This window comes from Emydura macquarii, unplaced genomic scaffold (assembly GCF_026122565.2).
Source record: "Emydura macquarii macquarii isolate MOO-44397 ecotype Brisbane River unplaced genomic scaffold, CSIRO-AGI_Emac_v2 contig_3108, whole genome shotgun sequence".
Classification (NCBI taxonomy): Eukaryota; Metazoa; Chordata; order Testudines; family Chelidae; genus Emydura; species Emydura macquarii.
This window is the reverse complement of record NW_027133245.1, coordinates 1,270,136-1,298,008: the sequence shown is the minus strand read 5'-3', so window position 1 is coordinate 1,298,008 and position 27,873 is coordinate 1,270,136. Positions and strand designations below refer to the sequence as shown.

The window sequence follows — 27,873 nt, the reverse complement described above, 5'->3', positions numbered from 1 at the left end:
CGCCCTGCTTTGGGGACCATAGGCGGCAGGGGCGTGTAGCCGCCAGCCAGCCTGCGCGGGGGCGACGGCGCAAACCGGCGGCGCTCTCGGATCTGCGAATCGGGGGGATTTTTCTGCCCTCCTGCTCCGTTCTGGGTGGGGGGAGCGGTTCTGCCTGGCCCGCCAGGGCGAGATCCAGCTGCAGGCGGGGGAAGCGCGGCGCAACTGGGGGCGGGCGGGGAGGCCCCTGGATGAACCGCTCCTCCTCCCGGAGCTAGCAGGGCGCATGCTCCCAGCGGAGCAATCACTCGACTAAACCCCGGCCCTGCCTCCCCACGAAACGAGCTGACAGCTGAGCTTCCGGCCGCGGACTGTCCTATCTCTGGCGCGGGGAGAGATGAAGTTATTCCTCCCCTTCTCTGTGATTTACCGCCCCCGCAGGGATCTCCGGTTCCTCAGTAGATTGGTGCTAAGCAGCCCACTTCAGGACATCCTCCCCCCCCCCCCCGTTGCTGGAAGAATGGAACACCCCGACCCTAGCGGCCGTTCACTACTCCCTGGCGCGCGGCGCCCTTTCCACGTTTCTAACGTGCTTCCCAGCATCCAATCAGAGTGCTGCAGCTGCTAACCAATGAAAACATCATAGAGCTCGGCCAATCCGAAGCTGCCTAGAAGGAGCCAATCGGAGAAGCCGCTTTATTCCGCCAATCAAAAGTGGTGTATTGCTGTTGTCCTCGCGGCAAGGCCGAGCTGCGTAAGTGCGTGCGGGGGGCGGCTGTCGTTGCGGCCCGAGCAGCGGGCGGTGGCTGCGCTCAGGTGGTGGGTGCTCTCGGGCAGGTGCGAGGGCGGAGCTGCCCAAGCCTGGCCCAGCGGAGGTGGCGGGAACGGACCGGGCCACGCGGCTAAATCTTTGCGGAGGCTGAGTGCTGATGAAGCCAGCCTCGTCCGAGCGCAGCCCCGCAGCGCCTCCTCTCACCCGCCCACCCGGGTCCCCAAAGCCCCGGGCGGTGATGCCCTGCTTGGGTCCCGGAGGCTTTGTGGGGTCTGAGCCTGCGTCACTGGTGCCTTGTGCCCTGCTGGGTCAGAGGATCCGCGGGCGATAGCCAAGGGGCTGGGTCCCAGCGCGGCTGGTGGGAGATTTAAATAGCTCTAGGGCAGTGCTTCCCAGCCTGGCCCGCGGGGTCTTTCAGAGTAGCCCCTGGATCCCCTCAGAAGGGAGCTGCTGCCTAAGGACCCAGGTGGAGCCTGTTACCCTGTGGTTACAAGACCGATGCAGGCTCCTTCTTGCAGCCAAGGAGATGGGAGACCAGCTCTGCCCTCCCCCTGGCTGTACCACGAAGCATGGCAAAGCGCTCCACCTGGGTCCCTAGGCGCTGGGGCCCCTACTGGAGCCAGAGGGAGGGGAGCACTGGTCTCTTATCTCCTTGGCTGCAGAAGGGAGCCGCTGCCTAGGGACCCAGGTGGAGTGCATGGGGCTACAGGATGCATGTGGTTTCCCTGCTGCAGCCAAGGGCACAGGATATCAGCAAGGAGGCAGTCTCCTTGCTGAACTCCGTCCATCTGGCTGCCAGGGTGGCTGCTGGCAGAGCAGCCAGGACCCACCATGCTTGAGGAGGGGCGGGACTCTAAAAATCAGTGCCTTCCCGTTAAGTCTGCACTTAGTAGGCCACCCACCGTGACTTACTGTGAGTAATTTGTAAGTGTAAAATAGTGAATGTAAAAATGAACAGAGTAGCATCAAAATGTTTACTTTAAATATGTAGCGATTTGTAGTCCTTAGCAGTGTATACATCAATACTTTTTTTTTTATTAGACTGGTGGCCCTTCAGGATTGTAAAAATGGTATTTGTGACCCTTGAGCCAAAAAGGTTGGGAACCATTGCTCTAGGGAGAGAGACTGCCTGGCCCTCAGCACATGCATCCCTCTGCTGTGAGAGGGACACAAAGTGAGTGAGGTGATGCCTTCACCAGACTAGCTGTTGGTAACAGACACCAGCCTTGGTGCCCCGCAGAGCTTCTCTGCCCTGAAGAAGACCTCTGTGGGAATCCACCTGTGTTTCACCCGCAGACCTGGCTCCGCTAGGAGGTATTACTTCTACCCCACCTTGTCTCTCTCCACTGCTGGGGCCCACCATGCCGCTACGACATCCCTGCAGAGCAGACTCAGTTTGAGTGAAGTGCATCCCAGGGAGATTATGGTCCCCCCATGTCCTGTTCTGTTTCCAGCCAAGACAGTGGATGGTGTGTGCTTGGATCCAGATGTGCTGACGTGTGCCATGGACATCCTTCTCTGGCAGTCCACACCTCAGAGAACAGATGTGTTTAGCCATGTTGCCAATTTAAGTCATTGTTTTGAAGTCTGTCTATAAATTGACTAAATAACAACAGTTTTTGCTTCAGTGAATGAACCAGTTTTACATTAAATCCAAGTGTATTTATAAACCATCTGATGTAATGAGCAATGCTGATTGTATCATAAATTTAGGTAATTAAATGTAGTTTTGAAGCATATGCTTGTGCTAGTTTCTGTAGGTCATGGTTACTTTTGTCCAAACAGGTTGCAAAAACATTTTTTTCCTAGTTTAAGGTGCGTGTGTGCATCCAAATAATCTGGTAACATATATTATTTTGGAAAACAATGGTTTATCGAAACATATTGTAGTGTATAATATGGAGTGATAACCATTAGCAGCACTAGAACATTGTGGTTTTGGTTACAAAAATATTCCCTTAGTATTTGAAAGGACAGTGCCAACTCAACAATGCTAACAATTCCAGAAGCTACGATTGCCTCCTTATCCCATCAATTTTTGTGGTTTCAAATGGATGCTTTTCCTTTTATTTCAAAAATGTTACTGGGTGAAACACCCACATAAACTGTGAAAACATTAGCTATACACTAAGTGCTGGTAAATTCACAAATAAAACAAACTGAAGAAATAGAAACATTTTCCTCATTAATCTTAAGAGAAAGCTTTCTCAGTTTTAGTAACATATGTATTATTTATAATAGTAGGTTTAAAAATAAGGAAGTTTTCAAACACGTTCATAAAATTCTGTTGGGCTGAAAGACGCTTTAGTAGTGATAATAGGCCAAAAGCCGGTGTGCACAGGGTTGTGCATATGCCTCATAATATTTCTCTCACCATATATTTTAATGCCTAGGCATGACAGAGAAAGTGTGACTATCCTTCCTTTAGTTAATTTTAGTTAGACTTCTCCTTTAACATGGGGTCTGTTTCTGCACCATTGAAGTCTATGAAAGTATGCAATTTACTTTAGTTGGTGAAAGATTGTTTCCTTTATTTGTATGTACTATTTTGTGGTGGATATTTGTTTACAGTCACCGTAAGTTGCCTGGGAGTGGAATTACAGTCTACATGAAAACTCCAGTTATTTAACAATAATTGTATCAATTCTTAGGTTTTCTTGTCCGTTTCCTTCAAGCACATGCAGAATTGTAGCTTGATGACATTAAACGAATGAGGACAATTGTGATTAAAAATAAACTGAATTTGTGCAATTCTAAACATTTAGAAGAGTTTATTGCCAAATGTTTGGAAGTGGACTCTATGTAACCTTCAGAACAGTAAATAAATGATAGATATGTATGAGGAAAACCTAGGAGGTAATGGCTTTGAAAGCACTTTTTTGTTTTTAGTGTTCCCAATCTTCACTCACTTAAATGCTTTAAATGACCTCCTTAAAAACTTTATGGTCTCCTCCCCCCTTGAAGCATAGAATTGCTTTTTAATGAGAATTGTACGTTTCTTGTGTAGCAGGAGACATCACTAATACTTAGTCAAATTCTGCTCACCTTACTAATTTGCGAAGTCATATTAAAATCAAAAGGACTGCTTGCATGAGTAAGGCAAGCTGAACTTAGTCCCTAATCAATGCAGACAGCTGGGTTCCTTGAAGTTCCTTAACTGTCTTTCATTATTTGTTTTACAGTGTCCACACATGTAACAAGTTCTGCACAGAAAATGCACAGAAGCCAGGTCCCTACCCATAAGATCTCTCACTGTAAATAATGGACTTGTCATGTAAATGAGGTAATTATGTGCTTGAGGAATGTGGAAAAAGAAGGGTTACTAAAATAGTGATGGCCACAATCCTTGTTGGAGAAACACAGAATGTTGATCTTTTGCCAGGTAAATAAAGGAGAAACTCATTTTTAATTGTAGTGTGTGTGTTTGTAATATTTATGTGTAGACATACACTGTTCAAGAAATCCTGGCTCCATTCAAATGGCAAGACTGGGATCTTTACATGTTATTTCTTTAAAACAAGCATTTCAGTTTACCTCTAAAGGATCCAAAATATAAGTTTTATAAACATAAGCTTTTACAAAAGTGAACACCAATAGAAATGTTTCCTTTTAAAAAACAAATCCAGTGGAAAGTACTTCTTTCCCTTCTCACCTCAAAGACAAAATAATTTCCTCCAGTGTTTGCAATCTAAGCATTATATTAGAACATAAGAACCTGAAAATTTTAATTAAGTGGACTTTTTAAATTGTTCTTATTTTTTAAGTAAGCAAAGATTACTGTACATTCTGACTATTATTTTTATCTGTTTAGGGGACTGGAGATTATGCAGTTAAGATGACTCTTCAGGAGATGGTGCATCAGGCAGCCAGTCTGTATTCTGATAGAAAAGCAATATATTTTGATGAATGTAATGATAAGCTTCCAGTTTTCTACACTTACAAGACGGTTGTTAGTCTTGCCTCAGAATTAACAATTTTCCTGCAAAACCACTGTGATCACAGAGGAAGGTTTGAAATAGGCCTTTACTGCTATCCCGGAATAAATTTACCGTCTTGGATTTTAGGGTAATGCTTAATTTTTACATCTTGTCTACATTAAAAACATTTATTTATTTTTAAAATCAACAAACTTCAAAACCAGTGGAGCACTAGTAGGTAGACCCATTTTTAACTGATTTTAAAAACTGGCTTGGTGAACTGTATGCATCCTTTTTGTTGTGTTGGTAAATCTGGGGAGGGAGGGGTGTAAAGAAAAAATTCCAGAGCAATTGGCTTGTATCTCTTAAAAGTTCTAACAGCTTTGCTAGTGAATCTAAGTTCCCTGTACCACTGATTATCTACTTAACTGTCCATGAATATGCAGCGCATATTGTTTAAATGCGTATCTACATACATAAATATATAATTTAATCTGTGTGCCAGGGATGTGATTTTTTTTTCCCCCCCAGACTCTATTCAGTCAACCCCTTTTTTTCTAAACCAAACAAAGGTACTAATCCGCAAGTAGGGCTAAGCAAAGACAAGTTTCAGGCTTTAAAACCGTCTAATATGGCTGCAACCTGATTCAAAATAGTATGCTTAGAATTTTAACAATTTGCTTTGGATTTTTTCTTTAAAAGAAAATCTAGAAAATGAAATGCAGACGTGAGTATGAATGAACAATAAGGACACATGATTAAAATATAGTGAGGAAATGTAGAAGTTGAGGCTTCAATACTACTGTCCGTTCAGCAATATTGTACATGAGCATTATTTTCTGTACCCTTGTTTTCTGGTAAACTAGTTTAAAATCTTACTATATACACAGTAAATAGGTTTGGAAGAATTTGATTTTTATTGGTAAATGTCAGTAAACATCGATTTCACTGTACATATAAAAAAGATGATACAATGTCTCCATAGATCACGATCAGAATTTACAGATAGGCAAAGTAAGAAAAATGCTGCTTGAGAACATATTAGAGTCCAAAATCCAGTGCATTAGACTTATGAATTAGGCTTGTTACAAATGGACTATTGAATTAATAATAAAAACAGGTATGATTTGTTGAATTAAAGATACTTTGTATATTTTGAAGTGTGATGTTGGCAATTTATATTTTAACAGTTTATAAAGCTTTAACTTTTTGAAATCTCTATATGTCATTAAATAATTGTCTGACTGTTGCCCCATAATTTCCCGCAACTGTGAAAATATAGATAATTTTTAAAAATGGTTAAAACCCATAATTTTGTGCAATTGTGAAAATTTAAATAGATAATTTAAAAAATGCTTTAAAATAAACATCTGTCAAAATCAGAAAAAATTAAATAAAAATTGATTTCTTCCAGGCCTAATCATAAAATATATCAGACATATGGGATGTGCAACACAGCTAACTTCATGTTACTGCTGGAATCTTAACTTTTGCATTTCTTAACTCTCTATTATGTGTCACAACCATAACGTTTTATTAACATGTGACCAATATGTGCAGCAGGGGTGACAATCCTGGATGCTTTGGGAGGCATTAAACCACACATACATACCAAATTATAAGTGCATAAAGCTTCCACTGGCTTCACCAGTATAACTCTTAAGTTCTTTGACCAGCTGTTCATGCATGTGTAATGTACCTTTAGATTTAATGCCATTTTCTATTGCACATGTTCAACTACACTCATGAAAGTAAGAAAACAATGAATTAAAACAAGCTTTATATCCTGAACCTGTTTTGCCCAGGTCCTTAGAGCAACTGCTAATCCCTTTGTCTACTCTTCCCTCCAAAATTTGTCTAGTTTTGTTCATGTAAAGTGTTTCACACCAGCTATCCTTTGTTCTGTTTAGCAAAATATTTATTGTGATGAGAAATAATTTGTAACTAAAAACCAAATAATAATGGAATTTTTTTGCAAAAATGCACCCTTAGCAGAATTTTTAAAATCTGACAAATATATCATCAGCTTTATTTATTTGTACGCTCAGAGGATTTGATAAAGATGAATAGCCAAGAATTCTTATTTGGTAAATTAAGCCACTAGGTGGTTCATATGCACAGTCGTGATGGTAAATAGTAAGCACTAAGGAGACAAGGGCAGTATAAAAGAAGCATAATTGATGACAATGGGATTATACTTATCTGTATTTGTTCATTAGGGAAGAGGTTATATAACTCAAATCTTCATAAACCAAATCTCATGAACTAGTCAGAATAAAAGTCTGATGTTCTTAGCGTGTATTATACATCTGTTCTACGTACATAGGTACACACGTGCTACTTATTGTACCCAGGTTTCTAGTTGAATGTTGTATACTTTTAGTGTCCGGCCAGTAACACAGATTTGAGTGAAATCCTGTCCCCATTGAGGTCAGCGAGAGTATTGCCATTGATTTCAATGGGCCCTGCATTTTTTAACCACGTGTGTTTATTGTTTAGATCACCAGAATCCATCTGCAACTTGCTTGACCAGGAAGAATTTAAGTATTTTCATCTAGCCCAGGTCCATAGCTTTCCCTGCCACACAAGTTGCAAAAAGTCATGGATTGCTGTAATAATTTTCTTTCATCCTTATTTGTAACAGAAATGGTTAGAAACCATGCTATTAGCTACATAAAGAATTTCTGAATCTGGAAATTAAGAGACCTCATAACATAAAAAAAGCCTCTAGAACAGGGGTGTCAAACTCATTTGCTTTGGCGGGCCAGATTTGAATTAAATGTACTTCAGGTGGGCCATACATACCATAAATCGAAATACTAAGCACAACCATTTTTATGTAGTATTATATTTGCTAGATGTCAGCGATATAAAAACTGCAGTAAATTCACTTCTACAACTACTACTATTTTACGATTAAAAGAATTGATCAATGATTAAGAATTATAGTACTGTGCGATGGCCCAAGACCACACTGTCCCTCTCCCGCCTTTTGGAGCGCTGTGTCTCGTGCACACAGCGCTCCGCCCACTGCTGCCAGAGTACACAGATCTCATGGCAGCGCGTGACGCAGCGACATCTCGCAGCGTTGTACCCTCTGGCGGTGTCGCGTGCTGTCGCAAGATCTCACGGTGTTGTACTTTCTGGTGAAAAGATTGGTGGGCCGTATCCGGCCCGCGGACTGGATGTATGACACCCCTGCTCTAGAAATTATGTAAAACTGAAGATGTATTTTAACTTTTTGTCTTTTATAATGCTATTAATTGACTAGAATTTTATCCTTATTAGAATTCTCCAAGTTCCAGCTGCATATTCTCCTCTTGATCCAGATGCCCCACCAGTGTTAACTACCTATTTTATGAAGAAATGTAACCTCCAGTATATCCTTGTTGAGAATGACAAAATAAATGTAAGTATTAAGGACTCTATAAGGAACATTAAAATGTGATTTAGAAAGTTACACCAGTTGTGTTAGTTGCCTTCTATTTACGAAGAGTTCAGATGTAATTGTCTTCATTTTGACAATGAATGGTTTTCAAGCTGTTCTGCTGTGGGTCAAGAACGTGAGTCTCAACTTCAGGGCAGACTATTAAGAAGCAGGGCACAAACCCCAAATTGGCTTTGAGTTCTATACTTAGATTTCACCAACCAATTAGCAAGTATAAACTCCTCAGGCACTAAGACAGCCTTAATGTGGAATCACAGACAGTCTCCTTTGGTATTTCAATCTATTTTGCCACCTAGTTAAACTTGCCTTTGTGATAGCTGGTCACTTACACCCAAAATCACAACAGTTTTCAGGTTATTCCCAGTCCCAAAGGATCAGTCATTTATCTCAGGGCAGTTGCACTTTAGATCTCACACCAAAGATAGTGCTTATAACCAATTCTATAATAATCTATCTAAAGATTTATTAACTAGGAAAAGGAAATAAGATAATTATTTACAAAGTTAAAGCAAGTAAACATACACACACATGAGTTACAGTCTTAAGTTTCAAACTGTAATAGAAGCTTCTGTAATAAGAAAGATCTATTTGTTCCTTAGTGCTAACCCAGGCTAAACACTGGGGATTTCTTGCTTATGCCTAGAAAACTTTGCTCTTGAGAGTCCAAGCAGTATAGAGATACAGTTTCTCCTTATGAGAGATTTTTTTTATTCCCTTTCCCACTACTGTGAACTGTCAGGTCAGCTGATGGGAGGAATTCATTTGCATGTCTCCTTCCTGGGAAGGAGGGCAATCGGCAAAGTTTTTTGACTTCTGATATTCCACAACAGGTCCTCTGGTGTTGATGGGCCTTCTTTACTGGGCAGGATATAACACCTTCTGTTGGTGACTAGGGCTTGGTGTACACTAGGAAATTTGGTTGGTATAATTACATTACTCAAGAGTGTGAAAAATCCACACTCTGAAGGAAACATTTAAACCAATGTAATCCCCAGTGTAGACAGCACTAGGTCGATTGGAGAATTCTCCTGTCGACCTAGCTACTGGCTTTGAGGGACGTGGATTACCAACACGGACGGGAGAACCCCTCCTGTTGACATAATAGTCTCTTCACTGAAGCACTACAGTGATGCAGCTGTGCCATTGTAGCATATTTAATGTAGACATCCTAGTATTTCACACTTGTTAATGCTTCTCCTGTCTGGTGACTTATTACAGAGCAAACACTTAAATATTTTACTTTATAACAGGGGCTACAGCTATTATAAGTGAGATTAATGTATGTAGCAACTTTCAAGGATTCATTAAAGCCTAAGCACATTTTTATAAGTCTGATACCTGTTTTAACATACTAATACATAGGTAAGCCACACTGGTTCCAGCTATGTGTTCGTCAGTGTTCAGCTGAGACCTAGAGGCTGTGGCATGCTCTGGCACCTGGTTTGCCAGCATCTCAGTGGTGATCTACCTTGGTCTTACACAAATACTTTTCTGATAATGTGAAGTACCTGGATGCTTTTTTCTCTAAACATCACCTTATTTTGCTGTTCACTTACTCACTTCCATGGTATTGTAACATATTCCACAATGGTGTGCATTGGTATTCAGGAATCCTTCCAGTCTTCCTCCACAAAGGGTGTTGCATGTCAAGACTGGAATGCAGAGCTCTTTGGGGAAACTTGTACAATATCTAGGTTACTACTGATTATTAAGCCCTCATTTGTGTGAGTATTAAATTCACACACAATTTTAACAAAAGGAATGAGCAGCTGCTCTCTGAAAACCAGACTCCTCAACACTCTCTCAGGTTGGGTTCCCAAAAGAAGAGGCACTCAAAATCACTAGTCACTTTTGAAAAACGTTATCTTTATTTTTTGTTGTGCAATATGGGAATGGAGAAGTAAAACTGTGCACTGAGCTTTGCATTTACCTTGCTGCTAAATTATTTTATTTTCTCTTACAGAAATTCAAACTATCCCATGCTGGCTGGTTTGGCCAGAGTTCTTTTGCAATAGATCATGTTGGTTTAACACTTTTTCAAATAAACTGGAGCAGTGTTGATGTAAGTCTGCTGTTCGATGGTGCAGAAGACAAAAATGGAAACTCCAAAGCTGCATGTAATTGGGAGACACATTCTGTAGCTGACCTGAACCAACTTGAAGCAAAAACATCAAAAAAGGAGTACATGGTTGTCAAGCAGCAGCATTCTTTAGCTTACATCTTGCATACATCAGGAACTACAGGGATCCCCAAAATAGTCAGAGTACCTCATAAATGTATTGTGCCAAATGTTCTTCATCTTCAGTAAGTTCACTTTCCAAATTATTCTTTCTATGTTTTCAAAGGATTGACAATTAGAGGCCAGATTTTCAAAATAATCTAATACCTAACAGTACTTGTATTTGCTTGTCACTAATAGCTGTAGTCATGTTGTATTTTGTGAATCACCTCACTGAAGGTGATCTTAACTGGTTTGCAAAGAAAAGAGAAAAATTGCAAAAGCTAGCTGTAGCTGAGTAAGTATATAAAGCCAAGAATTGGTGCCCTTTTGAAAGCTTTATTAACTTGGAAGTAATATTTTTTACATACACATAGTACACTGCAAAATAAATTGTTTACAAAAGTGTGGTTAATGGGAGACTGTGCCAAAGTCTAGTATCAGGTATGGCATTGAACTACTAGGAAAGACTGAGGCAAGAATAACTTTACTACAATGGAAGTACTCTTCACAAATTCATTTTGCAAACACTTGAAGCCAACTGGAGTTGAAAACCCCCATGCTCAGGGTCTAACTGATGGCCATATTTGGCATCAAGAAGGAATTTTCCCCTGAGTCAGATTGGCAGATACACTGCGGGTTTTTTTTGGCCTTCCTCTGCAGCATGGGCCACAGGTTGCTTGCAGGTATAAACTAGTGTAAATGGTAGATTCTCTGTAACTTGAAGTCTTTAAATCATGATTTGAGATCTTCAGTAACTCAGCCAGAGGTTATGGGTCTGTTACAGGAGTAGATGGGTAAGTGAAGTTCTGTGGCCTACGATGTGCAGGAGGTCAGACTAGATGATCATGTTGCTCCATTCTGGTCTTAAAGTCTATGAGTCTATGAACTGCCATTGTTCTGTGTGTGTGTTGCTCCTCCTGCCCCTCCTGAGCTTTCTTTCAGTTGATTTCTAAGTAGAATAACATTAATTACTTTACTTGGGTATATATTATTCTTAACATGCTTGACCTGATTTTACTACTCCCAGATATGTTGATTGTAATACAGACATTTTATTGCTGATGCTCTAAATGAAACAGATATAGAAACTTTGAAGTTGAACTTGTGATTCTCAGATACCTCCTTCCACCTCCCATATAGTAATTATTTTCTTCTTTAAATCCTAATTCCTGTACTAGCTTTGTAACCTTTTCTTTGTTCTGGTAAATTACTGCTGGAAAATACTAGTAATGGATACACTATTAGCCCAATATGGAGTGCAGATGCAGAGCAACACTGATGAATGAGCACACGCTATTCAAAATCTGCATAGAGCCCTCTTTCCCAGCATGCAGATGGTAGATGCGGATGTCTTTCTGAAGGATATGCGCTAGCACAACTAGAAGTTATGGATTTGAAGATGCAAGAACCGCTGGTAAAATTCTCCTGTGTATGCAGGTAGTTAGACTAGATGATCATAATGGTCCCTTCTGGCATTACATTTTTATTAATCTAATGCTCCAACTTGGGACCCATCTGTTTTTCAATAATGCCAACCAGTTGCCAGCCTTTATATGCACCAGGCTTAATAATGCTGGACTTTTTTAATTTTAGATCCCTATTTAAGATCACACCGGATGATATGCTGTTCATGGCCTCACCTCTGACGTTTGATCCATCTGTAGTTGAGTTGTTCATTGCTCTGACAAGTGGAGCCTCTCTGCTTGTAGTACCAAACCCCATTAAAATGATGCCTCTGAAGTTGTCTGCTGCTCTTTTTCACCATCACAGAGTGACAGTATTGCAGGTAGGCCATTCACAAAGTTGTCCTATTGAGATATAAGGGATGTATTTTGTGTCTTATTCTTTCCTTTTGCCAGTGTGTGCTGCTTTTGCATGATATCAGACAGTGAAGATGTTAAAGAACTTTTTTCTGCAGCATCAGCTCCCTTTGGTTTTTATGCATCTGGTATCCTCTTTGCTACGGACTACTAGTGCTTCATAAAGTTAAGAAGTTACCATTTGAAAGGATTGTTCTTGGTGATGTATGACAGATGAGATTTGACTGAAGACTGGGCTGAGATTCAGCTGAAGGCTCCTGCTAATTATGTAGCTTTTTAATTTATTCTGACTTTTACTCTGGCACCAAATAATGGGCTTGATCTTCCAGCCCTAAGTAATTTTTAATCATAGAAGATTCCCTATTACCAGAAACACGATCAACTAAAGTACCCATCAGTAGTGCCATTTATAACATGATAAAGTGCCAGTAATAAGAAACAGAACTATTATTTCCCCAGTAAGTTTGTCTGTTTATAAACTGTTAGCTCACCTAAGATTGCACTGGCTTCCTTTCCTGTGGTAGAGATATATCTCCTCCTGTGTGGTTTAAATTTTAACAGACTAAAATCTAATTTGCCTATAGATTATAGTAGAAATCATGGTCCTGTGGAATCCTTATAAACTGAAAAAGACCAATTGCATATACTATATGAAGGCTAATGCTTGAGTAAAAAAATTAAAAAACTATGCTCTTGGGAGATTTAGTTTTTTCTCATAAATCTAAAACTTTTAAAGCGGAATATCTGTTTTATGTATAGACTGTAACATGATCATAGTCTGGTTAGTGAGGAGTATCCATTATTGAAACAAAACCTCTTAAAGTGACAGGTTTTTAATTAATGTTGTGACTGCAGTACTTTTACCAGCCAGACACCAAGCCAGCATAGGAAAGGGTTTGGGGTTTTTTTTTTTTCAGTTCTGCCTCCTGCTCTCACTATAGCTTCCCTCCAACTCTGAAGTCAGTTTTTTAGCCTTCCCTTCTACATGCACACACTCTTTTAAAAGATTTCCTTCTCTCCTGGAGAAAAGGAGGAAGTAGGTGATAGTGGGTGTAAATTCACACTTATTTAACAATTAACTGAAGACACCACAGCAAAAATACTCCAGCTATTAAAATATTTAATTGCCACATCCTCCTACTACTGCTCTACTTACAATGGTGGGAATAAGTAAAATATTGTTATTATAGGGTACATCTACGTAGAGGGGGGAAAAAAAACCCACAGCAGAGAGTCATACTGTGTGTGGGCATGTCTACAGACCTTTTCCTGGCACACTAAAACATCTTTACCTTATCTTGCCTGATGTTTTTAGAGAGGTTTTTTCCAGCCTGTTTCTCTAAGTTGTACCCATAATTAGCAAGTCAAATGTTTCTTAAACAGCTGGAGTGATTTTAGGGTTAATGGTAGTTGAGACATTTTGATAAGAAGTTTTTAATTTGCATTTCCTTGAGTTTAATCACTGTCTTGATCAGTGAAGGGAAGGCCCCTAGTGAAATAAATGGTACAAGTTCTCTTTAGACTTAGTTGATGAATAATTTTTATGACTCCATTTTTCAAACTTCAAGGTTGCCGTCCCGTGATGATTTTGACCTTCCATGAGCAAAGCCATGAAAAAAAACTGGTGGAAAAATTAATGATTGTCCTTTCCTTAATTCTTTCCATTTAGGAGTCAGTAAAGTGTTGAATGCTGACAGTTAGAGGGCTCTGATTTTCATAGAACCGTAGGGCTAGAAAGAATTGCAAGGGTCATCTAGTCTAATCCCCTGCCAAGATGCAGGATTTGTTGTGTCTAAACCATCTCCAAGACAGATTCTTGAAAACCTCCAGTAAAGGAGTTTCCATGACTTCCCTAGGCAGTTTGTTCCATCGTCCCACTGTTCTTACATTTAGGAATTTTTCCTGAGATTTAATCTAAATCTGCTGCTGTAATTTGATCCCAATGCCTTTTGTCATGCCCTCTGTGTCAAGAGAATAATTTTTTACCTCTTTCTTATGGCAGCCTTTCAAGTGTTTGAAGACCACTCTCATGTCCCCCCTTAACCTCCTCTTTTCCAAACTAAACATACCCAGTTCCTTTGGCCTTTGCTCATATGGTTTGCATTCCATCCCTTTTTGATCGTCTTTGTTGCTCACCTCCAGATCCTTTCCAATTTCTCTACATCCTTTCCATACAACAGTGACCAAAATTGCATGCAACACTCCAACCATAACCAGCCCCGAGTAGAGTGGTACTCTCACCTCCTGTGACTTGCATGCCATGCCTCTGTTAATGCAACACAAAATTGCATTTGCTTTTTTTTTTTTTTGCAACAGCACTGCATTGTTGACTCATGTTGAGGTATGATCCACCACAGCTCTCAGATCCTTCTCAACAGTGCTGCTGCCAAGACAGTTATTCCCCATTCTGTATTTGTGCCTTTTGGTATTTCTTCCCTAAGTGTAGCCCCTTACATTTGTCTTTGTTAAATTTAATTTTGTTGTCTGTAGCCCAGTTCTCCAATTTATCAAGATCCCTTAGAATTTTAGTTCTATCCTCCAAAGTGTTTGCAACCTCCCTTAGCTTTGTGTCATCTGCAGATTTAATCAGTATGCTCTCTCTTCCTACATCCAGGTAATTAATAAAGATGTTAAATAACACCAGACCCAGGACAGATCCCTATGGAACCCCAATTGAGACTTCCTTCCAGTTGACATCATTCCGTTAATAGTTACTCTTTGTTTGTGGTTGTTTAACCAGTTATGTACCCACTTAATTGGTAGAACTACTGAGCCCACATTTCTCCAGCTTACGTATGAGAATGTCAGGTAGGACTGTGTCAAAAGCCTTGCTAAAGTCCAGGTATATTATGTCTATTCCTCCTATCCACCAAACCAATTACCTTGTCAAAGAAGAAGATCAAGCTGGTTTGATATGATTCGTAGAGCCCTTCGCAGATACAAATATGGATATCCACAGAGATAAAGCAGATATCCGCAGATTTGTAGGGTTCTAATGATTTGTTCTTGGTAAATCTATGCTGTCTGCTAGTAATTTTACCCCTTCATCCTTCAGATATTTGCATATGGAATATTTTATACATTGCTCTTGTAGCTTCCTATGTATCGAGGTCTGGCTGACTGGTCTGTAGTTCCCCAATTCCTCGTTTTACCCCTTTTTTAGAAATGGGCACTACATTAGCCCTTCTCCAGTCTTCTGGGACTTCTCCTGTCATCCATGAATTTGCAGATATTATCACCGATGGCTTCAAGCTTTCTTCAGTTAATTCCTTCAGCATCCTGGGGTGAATAGCATCAGGCCATGCTGACTTAAATTCATTCAGATTAGTCAGAAGATCTCTGATGTATTCTTTACTTATCCCGATGTGCATCTCTTCCCCTTTATTGTCTATGATAACTTTGCTAGTAGTCTAGTCACGTTATGTTTTGTGTGAAGACTGAAGCAAAATAGGCATTGAGCAGCTCTGCCTTCTTATCGTTTGTTACCAGCTCACCTTCTCCATTGAGCAGTGGGTCCACACCATCCTTGATATTTCTTTATCTGACATATTTGTAGAACCCCTGGTTGTCTCTAACATTTCTTGCCAGTTGTAACTCATTCCTTGCCTTGGCTTGTCCCTACATGCTTATGCTATTCCCATGCACACATCCTTAGTGACATGCTTTTTCTTCCATTTCCTGTATGTATCCCTTTTGGTTTTTAGATACAGTAGCTAAAACGCTCCTTGTGCAGCTGCATTGGTCTCCTGTGGCTCTTCTTATCTTTCCTCTGTATCGGAATAGCTTGATGTTGAGCCTCTAGTATTACATCTTTTTTGGAACTGCCAGCTCCCTTCAACTCCTTTTCTTGTTAATTGGCCTCTCCATGGGACCTTACCTACATTTCTCTACTATTTTACAAGTTACTGAGGGAAAATGACCCAGCCAGAGAGAGAGAAATTAATAGGCTTTCCCAGTATATGTGTTAGGTAAAATACATGGAGATCTGTAAATGAAAAATGCCATGTAATTGCTTATTATTTATTTTGTTAAAATACACTACCATTTTTTCCCCTAAGGCAGAGGATTGTACAGCATCAATACTTTAAAAATGGTTCTGGTAGGGAGGGTGCATTTTTTCCCTGTGTGTTAGAGAAGGTATGATGAGACAGACTTTCAGTAATCTTGATTTTAGATATTATATGGCACTGATCCTACATTAGAATAAATGAGTGTGACCCTTGCTCCTGTGCAAAATTCCATGCAAATCCAATGGGACTCCACATGGATGAAGGAATTTATATTAATGGATCCCAAAGCAGAATCAGGCCCTGTATCACATAGATCAACAGCCAACTGTTGTTTGACCTGCGGATAAAACAGTTTAGAAGAAGTCCTTTGAATGGGTAATAATCTATACCTGTAAAATTCCATTCAAGATAATCTTCCTTTCTTGCACACATCCTTCCTCACCACTCAGTTCATTAGCATATCTGTTCAGCACTTGGATGATGGACATTATTATAATCATGAATCCATTTGACTTTTCCCTGTATTTGGGAAACACCTGAAAGCTTGCAGTTTACTGTGTGTTTATATGCTTGCAGTTTTCCATAATCTGTAGGAGCATAAATATTTTTGTGTGTAATGTGCTCTTTTTTTAACATTGCTCAGGCAACACCAACATTTCTCAGAAGATTTGGAGCTCAACTTATTAAGTCAACTGTGTTGTCTGCCAGTACTTCACTCCGTGTCTTAGCCCTTGGTGGAGAAGCATTTCCTGCACTGAATGTCTTGAGAAGCTGGAAGGACAGGGGAAACAAAACACACGTTTTTAATCTCTATGGCATTACAGAAGTGTCAAGCTGGGCTACATGCTACAGGATTCCTGAAGAGGTTCTTAGCTCTGATCTTCGGTAAGAAATTTCACTGTTTTGCTGGCACACACAAAGTATGCAGTAGTCCATGATCAGATATTAAGGGACCAACACTGCATGCCCGTCACAGGCAGAAGCCGCATTCACTTTGCTGGAAGTTCCATTTGTGAAAGGACAACTGTTGATGAACATAGGTTTAGAAATAGTAGTGGTGTTTGGCTTTATCAGTTTCAAAATATTATGTTTTCACAGGGGTTTCTTAGCCAGATTATTGTCAGAAGTTGACCTGAAAATCCAATAACAGATGTAGTAACAATACTTAACACATGTATAGTGCTTTTTCACTCACTCAGAGTGGCCTGCTAAATAGGGAAGCATTATCTCCATTTTATAGATGGGAAACCGAGGCACTTAAGGGCTCTATTCTTCCACCCATCCTTACATTGTGGTATACCTTGCTGTTCAGCAAATAGTCCACTAAAATTATTCCATAATTAAGGGTAACCAAAAGTGATTCTAAGTGACTTTCCAAGGACACTCTGGGTACGTCTACACTGCATTTAAAAACTTTCAGCAGGCTGGTGCTACCTGACTCAGGCTTGAGGGGCTGTTTAATTGCAGTGTAAGTGTCCAAGCTTAGGCTGGAGCCCCGGTTCTAGGACCCTACAAAGGGGGAGGTTCCCAGAGTTCGCGTGCAGCCTGAACCCAGAAGGTCTGCATCTCAATTACAGAGCATGAGCCCCGCAAGCCCAAGTAAGATGACACAGGTATCTAATTGCAGTGTAGACATACTTGCAGAGGCGGGAATAGAACCCGGGTCTCCTGTTTCCCAGGCTAGTGCACTATCCACTGAGTTTCACAGTTTCCTCAGTAATGAGAAGGCTGTTTATGCTGGAAGAAGTTTAACAGAGATTATGTTAACTTCATATATAGGAACTGGTGAGTCTAGCTGATATTGTTACAATATGAAAGCCAGAAGTAAAAGTAAGTAAATACTATAATTAGCTTTCATCCTCTCCTCAGCACATAGTGACATATGATGCATTGCTAATGGCTTTCTTGGTCTCTTTGGCATGATACTTTTTTAACCATTCTGTTGGTGTGTTCTACTTGTTTCATACAATTCCTGGTGTTTGTGGTTAGGTAACTTGTTATAGAGGGTTTAGAAATTCCCAGAAGAATTGTAGAAATGTTTAGGCACTGCATGATGCTCCTGACCCACACAGATGTTTCATATTGCTTTTTGAAATATGTAGTCATTGTCTCACTTTCAGGGTAACTGCCCCTTTATATTCCCTTCATGGTCCCTTGAGGGTATCCACTTAAGATTTCTAGCTCTCAGCTATTATGTCTCTTGGATGCAGACCTGTCTCTCTTCTGATTGGGATTTTAAGGCTGCACAGATCTTACACTGTGATTTCTCCAGCAAACCAGTCTGCCTAAAGACAAGTGCCTGTCCATTCTTCACTTTCTGATGGCTATGAACAGTGTGCTGCCAGCAGTTACAAATTACTACACAGCTTTGTCTAAATAAGCACATTCAGGTAAAGGCATTACAGAGAAAACATAAAAACAATAAACCGATTTAAATACACACTAAACATACCAGGAGTCACGTGTCAGTCTGATGCAGCCTTAGTAGGCGCAAGTCTTTCAAAGCTTTCCACAAGGTCCTGTCCAACTCTTGGATCAGAAAGAAGGATCTGTGTCAGTTCAAGCTCATCCTTTTATGCCAACAGTCCTTTCTTTCCTATTCTCTGGAAAACTCAGCTTGAATCAATATAAGCAAACCACTCCAGGGTGTTGGTACCAAGCTTGTGTTATTTAGTTTAGTCTCAGTTACTCACCTTAATTATCCCCCACTGTTTTTAGTTCTTGTAGGAGCTGTGGTAATCCCCAGTGGAATAGAACATAATCATACACAAACCGTAAATTTTAATACAATGGCCCTCCAAAATGGGGTAGCACTATCTGCCACAGCCATTATCTGGCATGCTGAGTTACACACGTAACCTCTGCTAAATGTATTTTATGCAGTCTGTTGAATACAAATGAGTATCTTCTTTTATTAATCTGATATTAATATAAGTGGATTCCCAGTAACAAATGATGATAATGATTGGTCAGAAAGTGCCATAATTTTTTATGAACTCCCAGTGAAATCAGTAAAGAATTGTCCTTAAAATCTGCTATTGCATTATGGCCTTTTGCTAGGCAGCAATTTAGATCAAGAATAAATGGTCTCATTTATGTAAAAGAAAACATAACTTCTCTACTGTCTGATAGGCAGTAGGAGGACTCTCCACCACTGCCCCATTAGATGACTTCAGGGCCCACCAAGAACTGCTGAAGCGCATGGCGACCAACTTGGGACTCAAGGTGGAGGAGCTTAGAGAGCCAGTGGATGAACTATTTGGCATTCTGGCAACAGCAGCTCCATCCAGGGTGGCTCTTCTGGTGCACGAGGATGTGGTGAAACTGGCCCAGGCACTATTGCAGACCCCCCACCTCCCTGTCTCCCAAGTCTAAATGGGTGGAAAAGAAGTGTTATGTGCCTGCTAAGGGGTTTGAATATCTCTACACCCACCCCTCCCCAGGATCATTGGTGGTTGCGGCCGCCAATGAGCGAGACAGGCAAGGCCAGATGAGCTCCACACCAAAAAATAGAGGCCATAAAGCTTGATTTGTTTGGGTGCAAGTTTTGTTTAATGGCAAGCCTGCAACTGAGGGTATCCAACCAACAGGCAGTGTTGGGAAAGTACCATTTTAACATCTTGTAGTCACTGGAGAAGTTCTCTGACTCCCTGCCACAAGCCGCCAGACAAGAGTTCAAGGCGATACTGGAGGAAGGGAGGACAGTAGCCAGATTCTCCCTCCAAGCAGCATTGGACACAGTTGATTATGCGACCGGATCTATGGCTTCAGCGGTGTCAATGAAAAGGGCATCCTGGCTCCAGTCATCTGGCCTCTCAGCGGTGGTCCAGCAGTTCATTCAGGACCTCCTTTTCGATGGGACAGCTCTGTTTGCAGACCAAACAGACTCCAGGCTGCATGGGCTGAAGGACTCGAGGGCTACACTGCGCTCTCTAGGACTATATACCCCGTCCTCCTCCATAAAGCACTTCAAGCCTCAACAGTCACAGAGGCTTGGGGGGAGCCCTATAAAAGAAAGAATAGATGCTATAAACGTCGTCAGGGCCACTCATCGGCCACTGCCCCCAGTTGAGCTCGAGCCGTCACACCCCAGGGTGTAAACAGAACTTTTGAAGGTGCACCTGAGGGCAACCTGCCAGCCATTACCCATGATCCAGACCCCCAATTATTTCCTTCCCGCTTTCCTCCCAGCTTTGGCTACCATAACATCAGATCACTGGGTGTTAAATACAGTAGCCACCGGTTACACTCTCCAGTTCTCTTCACTTCTGCCCTCCCATCCCCCTTTCCTGTCCGTCTGCAGGGATCCCTCTCACGAGCAACTCCTTATTCAAGAGATTCAGACCCTCTAGCAAGTGGGTGCAGTGGAAAAGGTCCCTCAAGAACTGAGCGGGAGATGCTTCTATTCCCGATACTTTCTGATTGCAAAGGTGAAAGGGAGCTTGAGACCTATCCTGGAGCTGAGAGACCTCAACAGATATCTCAAGAAGTTGAAATTCTGTATGGTCTCTCTGGCCACTATCAGCCCTTCTCAGGATCCAGGCGACTGATACGTCACCCTCAACTTAAAAGATGCCTATTTCCATCTTCCTGGGCCATGGGGTTTCTGTGATTCATGGTGAGTGAGTGACACTACCAATTTATGATGCTCTCCTTTGGTCTCTCAGCTATGCCATGTGTGTTTATCAAGTGCATGTCAGTGGTGACAACCGACCTCAGACGCCAGGGAGTGCAGGTCTTCCCTTTCCTGGACAAAAGCCTCATCAGAGGGCCATCAAGGATGCAAGTCCAGCAAAGTATCGAGGTTGTCTGGTCCACCTGTCACATGCTTGGCCTGTTAATAAATGAGCAAAAGTCAACACTCAGACCTGTTCATCGGGGCAGTTCTGGACTCTACGTGAGCCAGAGCACTTGTCCAAGGCCAGGTTCTTGGCAGTGTTGGAGCTCATAGCCTGAATATCGGCCCACACTCTTACCATGATGAGGGTATGCCTCAGCCTATTGGGCCACATGGCAACCTGCACTTACATAGTCCAGTATGCCAGACTAGTAGAGATCTGAGGTGCAGTGTGGCTGGCGATGATATATTCCCCTTCCAGACATCATCTGGACATGATTCTCAGGTCCCTCTGCAGATACTTACCTCTCTATCGTGGTGGACGAAGCCACACCATGTGCTGGCAGGAGTGCCTTTCGCAGCCCTGTAACCAACATTGTCATTAGTTTCAGATGCCTCGGAACTGGGGTGGGGAGTCCACCTTGGTGTGCTCAGAACCCAGGACCTCTGGACCAGGGATGAGCTAGCTCTGCACATCAATGTCAGAGAACTGAGGGCAGTTCGTCTAGCCTGCAAAATATTCCTACCTCACCTCTCCAGCAAGGTTGTTCAAATTCTCACAGACAACACTGCTGTGATGTATCATCTCAACAGGCAAGCGGGGCCAGATCCTCAGCCCTTTGTCGGGAGGCCTTATGCTTGTGAAACTTCTGTGTGAGTCACAACATTCAACTGGAGGCGGTGCATCTTCCCAGGGTCAAGAACGCATTAGCGGATCACCTCCACAGATCCTTCTGCTCTCACCACAATTGGGCACTACACCGGGAGGTGGCCAAACTCATCTTCCAAAGGTGGGGCACTTCCCGAGTGGACCTCTTCACCACCAAGGGGAATGGGAATGCAGTCAGTTCTGCTCACTTCAAAGGCTTGCTGACTGACGCCTTTCTCCTGTCATGGTTGGGTAATCTCATGTATGCCTTCCCACCAACACCTCTAATACACAAGTTCCTCATAAAAATCAAGAGAGACAGGGCTTACGTTATCCTAGTGGCCACAGTGTGGCTGCGTCAGCATTGGTTCAGGATGCTACTCGAGCTATCAGTGGCCCGCCCTTGGACGTTCCCCTTGCAGCCCGACCTCTTTTCTCAGGATCACAGTTGGCTGCTCCACCCAGACCTAACCTCCTTCTACCTGACAGCGTGGATGCTCCATGGCTAAGTCTGGAGAAGCAATCCTGCTCAGCTCCTCAGGTTCAGAGGATTCTGTTAGAAATCAGGAAGCCCTCCATCAGGGCATCTTACCTGGCCAAATGGAAGTACTTTGCCTGCTGGGCAGCTCGCCGGGATGTCTCACCAACAAAATCACCTATCCGGGTGATCTTGGACTATTTGTTCTACCTGAAGCAAGAAGGTTTGGCTTTCTCTTCGGTTAAAGCACACCTGGTGGCGATATCGGCGTTTTGCCCTCCCATACAGAGCAGAATGGTCTTTTTGCATGATATGACAGCCAGATTCCTCAGAGGTCTGGAAAGATTCTTCCTTCCAATGCAGGACCCAGTTCCCCAGTGGGATCTGAATCTTGTTCTCTCCAGGCTCACTGGACCACCCTTTGAACCTTTGGCTTCCTGTTCCTTCACGCAGCTGTCTTGAAAAGTCACGTTTCTAGTAACAATTACATCAGCGAGGCGAGTATTGGAGATCAAGGCCCTGACCTCAGCACACTCCCTACATGGATTTTTACAAAGATAAAGTCCAGCTATGCCCTCACCCAGTGTTCCTGCCGAAGTTGATATCTCACTTTCACGCCAACCGAGACATTTTCCTGCCAGTCTTCTGTCCCAAAACCTCATAACTCTAGCGAAGAGAGACAGCTACATACTTTCAATGTCAGGAGAGCCGTGGCTTTCTACACTGACAAGCCCAGCCCTTCGGTCAGTGCACGCAACTCTTCATTGTGATTGCCGACTGAATGAAGGGATTTCCTGTGTCATCCCAGCGAATCTCATCATGGATCAGAGCCTGTTATGAGCAGCCTGGGACCACATCCCCAGCATCTCTGACAGGCCATTCTACAAGGACTCAGGCGTCTTCTGCAGCCTTCCTGACACATGTCCCAATACAGGACATCTGTAGAGCCGATACATGGTCTTCAGTGCACACCCTTATGTCCCACTACACCATCACACAGCAGGCTCGGGACAACGCTGGCTTTGGCAGTGTGGTGTTACAATCATCATGTCCATGAACTCCTGCCCACCTCTGGCAGTACTGCTGGTAAGTCACCTTATTGGGAAGCACTTGAAGCACTTGAAGAAGAAGGAACTTACCCTGTAACTTCAAGATGTGTTGCTCATGTCCGTTCCACAGCGCACCTGCCTTCCCTCAGTTGGAGTTCCGGCAAGAAGGAACAAAGAGGGAGTTGGGCTGCTAGTGCCCTACATACAGGCGCATATGCACGCTGCTGCAGAAGGCGCCAGAACCACCCCTACGGGTACCACTAGGGGAACAATTTCTGGCACCAGTGAGTGTGGTGCGCACACACCTAATTGGGAATGGACGTGAGCAACACATCTTGAAGAACAACAGTTACAGGGTAAGTAACAGTTCTTTTTCCAGTTAGTCAGCAAGAGATAGGGAATTCATTGGTGGACCAGAGTTGCCACAGCCCAAATAGTGGAAGTTGCGGAGGAACTGCTAGGTGGGGAGCATTCTGAGGAGGAAGCTGGATGGGGCCCCACACATCTCATTTCAAATAAGGTATATCTATTTTGTAGTTCAGTGTATGCATCCCAGCATGAATACACTGACATGCATTTGCTCTGCTTGAGCTGGTTTGCTAAAAATAGGAGTGTAGCCTGCAGTTATATGCTTGTAAGCTACAGTGTAAACATAACCACAGATCTCTGCAGTGTCTATGGTCAGCCTGCTTTCTGAAATTTTTTGTTTTCTCTGCTATCTGAAGGAAAAGATTCTTACTTTTAATTTTTTTTTAAATGTTTAGATTTGATTCCCCTGTACCACTGGGATCACCACTGCTTGGAACCACAGTTGAAGTCAGAGATGTCACTGGTTCTGTAGTTCTAGAAGGAGAAGGACAAGTATTCATAGGTTATCTTATATTTATTTCTCTTAATTGATTAGTTTTGAAAAATATTTTAGTGTTTTAATCTCTTTTAATCTCTGTGCATTTTGTTTTCAACTGCCTGTATAACAAAACACTCTGAAATGCAGAAGTGAAATCTGGTGTTTTCTATAGTAATGTACTTTTTAAAGTTATACAGTATTTAAACAATTTATGGGACTGGATACTTATTTTTGTGATTAAAACTTTGCCAGCGTTCTCTAAAGGGCTCTCAGAATTATTGTGTTATATATTTAGATATTGACATCTAAAAGGCACTACTTGTATCTTTTGAGTTTAAACCTACCTTCAGTGGTGTCATGTGCTCTTCAATAGCAAAAGAATCAATCTATTCTCCATAGGCCTTCTGTGTCTGCACAGTTGGTGGATGTAAACCCTCCTACAAAGGAGATGGGTGGCTTATCCTGCTCAATTAGAAACTGCAGGAAATAAAAACTCCATAAATCCTAAAAAGACTGCATCACAAAATTCAGAGAAATGGTTCAAACTCTCTCATTACAACCCAAAACAGGGTGGGACATCTAGATGAGCAGATACCACCTTGATGGGGACCACATACCTAGCAATATAGGCCAATTTAGAGAAATCAGATTAACAGGCAAGAAATTCCCATTATTTTACATACAAAACCAGATTATTTTAGTGACTTGTTTTCTGATTCCATTTGAATCATATATATGTAGAAGTTATATGACTGTATCAGTTGAATTAATTGTAGGATCCAGTCCCACTGATACTTTTGCTTTCAGAAGTTTAGTTCTAATCATTAGTGCCTTTATATATACTAAATGTTAATAGCTCTTTGCCAAGCTATTTTAATTCTTGTGACTTTCTGAAATATGAGGTAGACCTTTCATAATTTTGTAGTTATAAGATGTAATATTACATTCTTTTGCACAGGTGGTAAAGAACGAATCTGCTTCCTTGATGATGAAGTAACTGTCCCTTTGAACACAATGAGAGAAACAGGGGACTTTGTGAGAGTGAAGGATGCAGAGATGTTTTTCTTAGGACGGAAGGACAATCAGGTTAAACGCCATGGCAAACGTCTTAATATTGAATGTGTACAGCAGGTAATATGCGTAGTGCTCAGAGCTTATGCAGTGTGGAACGTTATGGACTGAAAGCTACAGCGACTTGTTCATCAGCAAAAAAGTGCAAGAATTAATGTAATTAAATCAAACTTTGGGGCTAGATTTTTCCAGAGTGTCCAGCTCGCATTGTTCTCAAGAATGCTGCCATGAGCTTTTGAAAATCGGGCCTTTATTTGTAGTTTATTTTATGCAAACTCAATCTCAAAACTGTGTATAAAGAATTTGACAACTGAAGAATACTGGTGTGTGTCATTGAAAAGGGTAGTGTAGTAATTAGAGCACAAGAGTGGGCCTCAGGATCCTTATATTCTGCTCCTACTTAAATGTCCTGGGCAAGTCATGTAACTGCTCTTTGTCTCAGTTTACCCATCTGTAAATGGGTACACCACATCCTTACCTCAGCCAAGTGCTGTGAGGATTAATTAATGTTTCTAAAGCACTGAGACCCTTGTACAAAAGACATTGTATGAGTACCAGCTGTTTATTATTAGGTCTGTAATGAGTCAACTATCAGCAGAGGGAGAGAGAGATTAACAGATATTGACAAAGGAGAAAAAGGAAAATGATATTTGGAGAAAGGAGAAGGATCAAATCCAAGCTGTCTTGTTAGCAGGCACAACTCAGTTGCAATCAGAGGTATTACATCAGAGATGTGTTTGGGAAAGTCAATGAGACAAAAAGAAGTATTCTTACTTAATACTAAAGCTTGATAGCAATCATCCACGTTCTCCCTACTGTAACCCAATGGAAATGACTCTGGAAACAGATTCTTCTGTCGAACTAGGATTGTAACTGTGTCCTGAATGCACAAATAGCTCCTCACTGTCCCATAGGGAATTGTATTTATGTCTAAATTGATATTGTATCTCTAGGGACAAGAGGATGTTTCTGTTGAATAAAGATATACTTTAGTTGCTCTTTTTTTTTATAAGGTAGTCAGAGGTATGTGCCTATAGAAAACATTTTAAAATTTGTTTAGACATGGTCCAATAAGATGAGGTATGTTTAATAAATAAGAAAGTAGCTTCCCTGATGGACTTTCAATGAAATGATTGGAGCAAAGTCTCACTTAGTTATTATCTGGTGCAATTTCATTGCATTCAGTTGGATGATACAAATGTAAGTGAAGGCAGAATTTGGCCTATTGAGTCCAATTTTTTAATCTTTGGAGCCATTTCTATGTCTAACACAGAAGGCTTATTTTCAAGGATGTTCCAAATTGTGCCCTCAGTTCACATCATCACACCAGTGCATGTTCTTGTATTGCAGGCTGCTGAAGGTCTTTATCATGTGGAAGCCTGTGCTGTGACATGGTATCAACAGGAAAAGTTAATCCTGTTCATTGTACCTAAAGACAATTTACCTAAAGACAATTTAGCAGAAGACACTCTAAAGGAACTCCAGAAACATCTCTCAGCCCACGCAATCCCAGATGAACTGGTGCTGATTGAAACTTTGCCTTTTACATCGCATGGTACATAAAATAATGTTTGAGGAATGCCATTCAGTGCAGATGCTGCTGTTTGCCTTTCTGTTTGGTTTAACTGTTTAGAAGCTAAATGTGTTGTTTTTTCTTCTTTACTGAAACTTGACATCCCCCACCCCAAATAGTAGCTGATTCATGCACTATTAACTCTTATTTTATTACGTTGTGCTCTGATGTGACCTGTGGTATTAAGCCATCACTGTAAACTCTGTTCTGCAACAAATCTATTTGACTCTCATTTGTTCTCCATTGCATTCCTATGTAATGTTTGACACCCTTAGACTCTCTGGAATTGAAGCATCTTAATATTGAAAATGTACACATTTATTCACTTGGCCTGCCCTTGCTTTCATTGAAGTCAGTGGCAAAATGCCTACTGCTTTCAGTTGGGACAGGATGAGGCACTGGATGTGGGATTATGTTGGGGAGTGTCCTGGTAATTTTCAAAAACCTGCCCCTTTTTATGTCAATGCGTTTGATTACTGGTGTAAAATGGGTGCAGTTTTGCCCACAAATAAGGAAGTCTGGACTGAGATCCAAATGAACATATGGGCCATGACAAGAATCTGAAAATATGAAGTCTAAAATGCAATGAAAAGATCTTGTGCTTTTTATTTTGTATGAAGGCAAAATTGATGTTTCTGAGCTGAGCAAGATTTACAGTCACCATCTAAATTCCAGAAGGCATGACAGTAAGCTGAGAAGAGCAGATGAATTGTGGGAAAGATTGCAGTATTTATGGAAGGTAGTATTTTAAGCTGCCCTTTTATCATTGCCAGTGAATCATTATACACATGTCAGGAATTAAACAGTTTTAATAAGTGTGACTAATGTAACCAGAATTTTCTTGCTGCACATACATTATGTACTGTAGCTCCATCCATTCATTTAGTACTTAAACATAGATTCTCTGTAACAGCCAGGAGGGAGCCCTTTTTTTATTTATTTTTTCATAAGCTGAAGTTGCTGTAATGGGCTAAACTGTTAGTGTATGTGGGGTGAATTGCAGCCACATATGTCAGCAGTTTCTAAATAGTTCTTCCAATGCCAAGCAAGATCTCCCTAGTGGGAGCCAGTAATTGGGGCATGGAGTTTTTAACAAACAAGCTACCGTGTTACCCAATCCCCCAATTAATGCATTATTATATACTACTTTTTATCTTCTTTTTTAAATAGAGGGAATTTTGTCATAATTATCTCGTGAGCAA

The 27,873-nt window shown here is 41.5% G+C and overlaps 1 protein-coding gene across 6 annotated transcripts in view; it reads left to right on the top strand.

Annotated features, from left to right (window-relative positions):
- The first annotated feature begins 702 nt into the window (after positions 1 to 702).
- The window catches only part of AASDH (aminoadipate-semialdehyde dehydrogenase), a 36,898-nt gene continuing 9,727 nt past the window's right edge, over positions 703 to 27,873 (top strand). For 4 of the 6 annotated variants that reach the window (XM_067530663.1, XM_067530659.1, XM_067530665.1 and 1 more), the window contains exons 1-10: positions 4,112 to 4,133; positions 4,563 to 4,816; positions 7,957 to 8,077; positions 10,080 to 10,420; positions 11,931 to 12,123; positions 16,811 to 17,052; positions 23,945 to 24,051; positions 24,986 to 25,158; positions 26,449 to 26,653; positions 27,292 to 27,410. In XM_067530663.1, the coding sequence (XP_067386764.1) occupies positions 4,116 to 4,133; positions 4,563 to 4,816; positions 7,957 to 8,077; positions 10,080 to 10,420; positions 11,931 to 12,123; positions 16,811 to 17,052; positions 23,945 to 24,051; positions 24,986 to 25,158; positions 26,449 to 26,653; positions 27,292 to 27,410 (1,773 nt within the window). In that variant the 5' untranslated portion in view covers positions 4,112 to 4,115. Of the gene's footprint in view, positions 817 to 3,933; positions 4,035 to 4,111; positions 4,134 to 4,562; positions 4,817 to 7,956; positions 8,078 to 10,079; positions 10,421 to 11,930; positions 12,124 to 16,810; positions 17,053 to 23,944; positions 24,052 to 24,985; positions 25,159 to 26,448; positions 26,654 to 27,291; positions 27,411 to 27,873 lie in introns of those variants that run through there. The other 2 variants (XM_067530660.1, XM_067530662.1) reach the window with 2 other exon arrangements.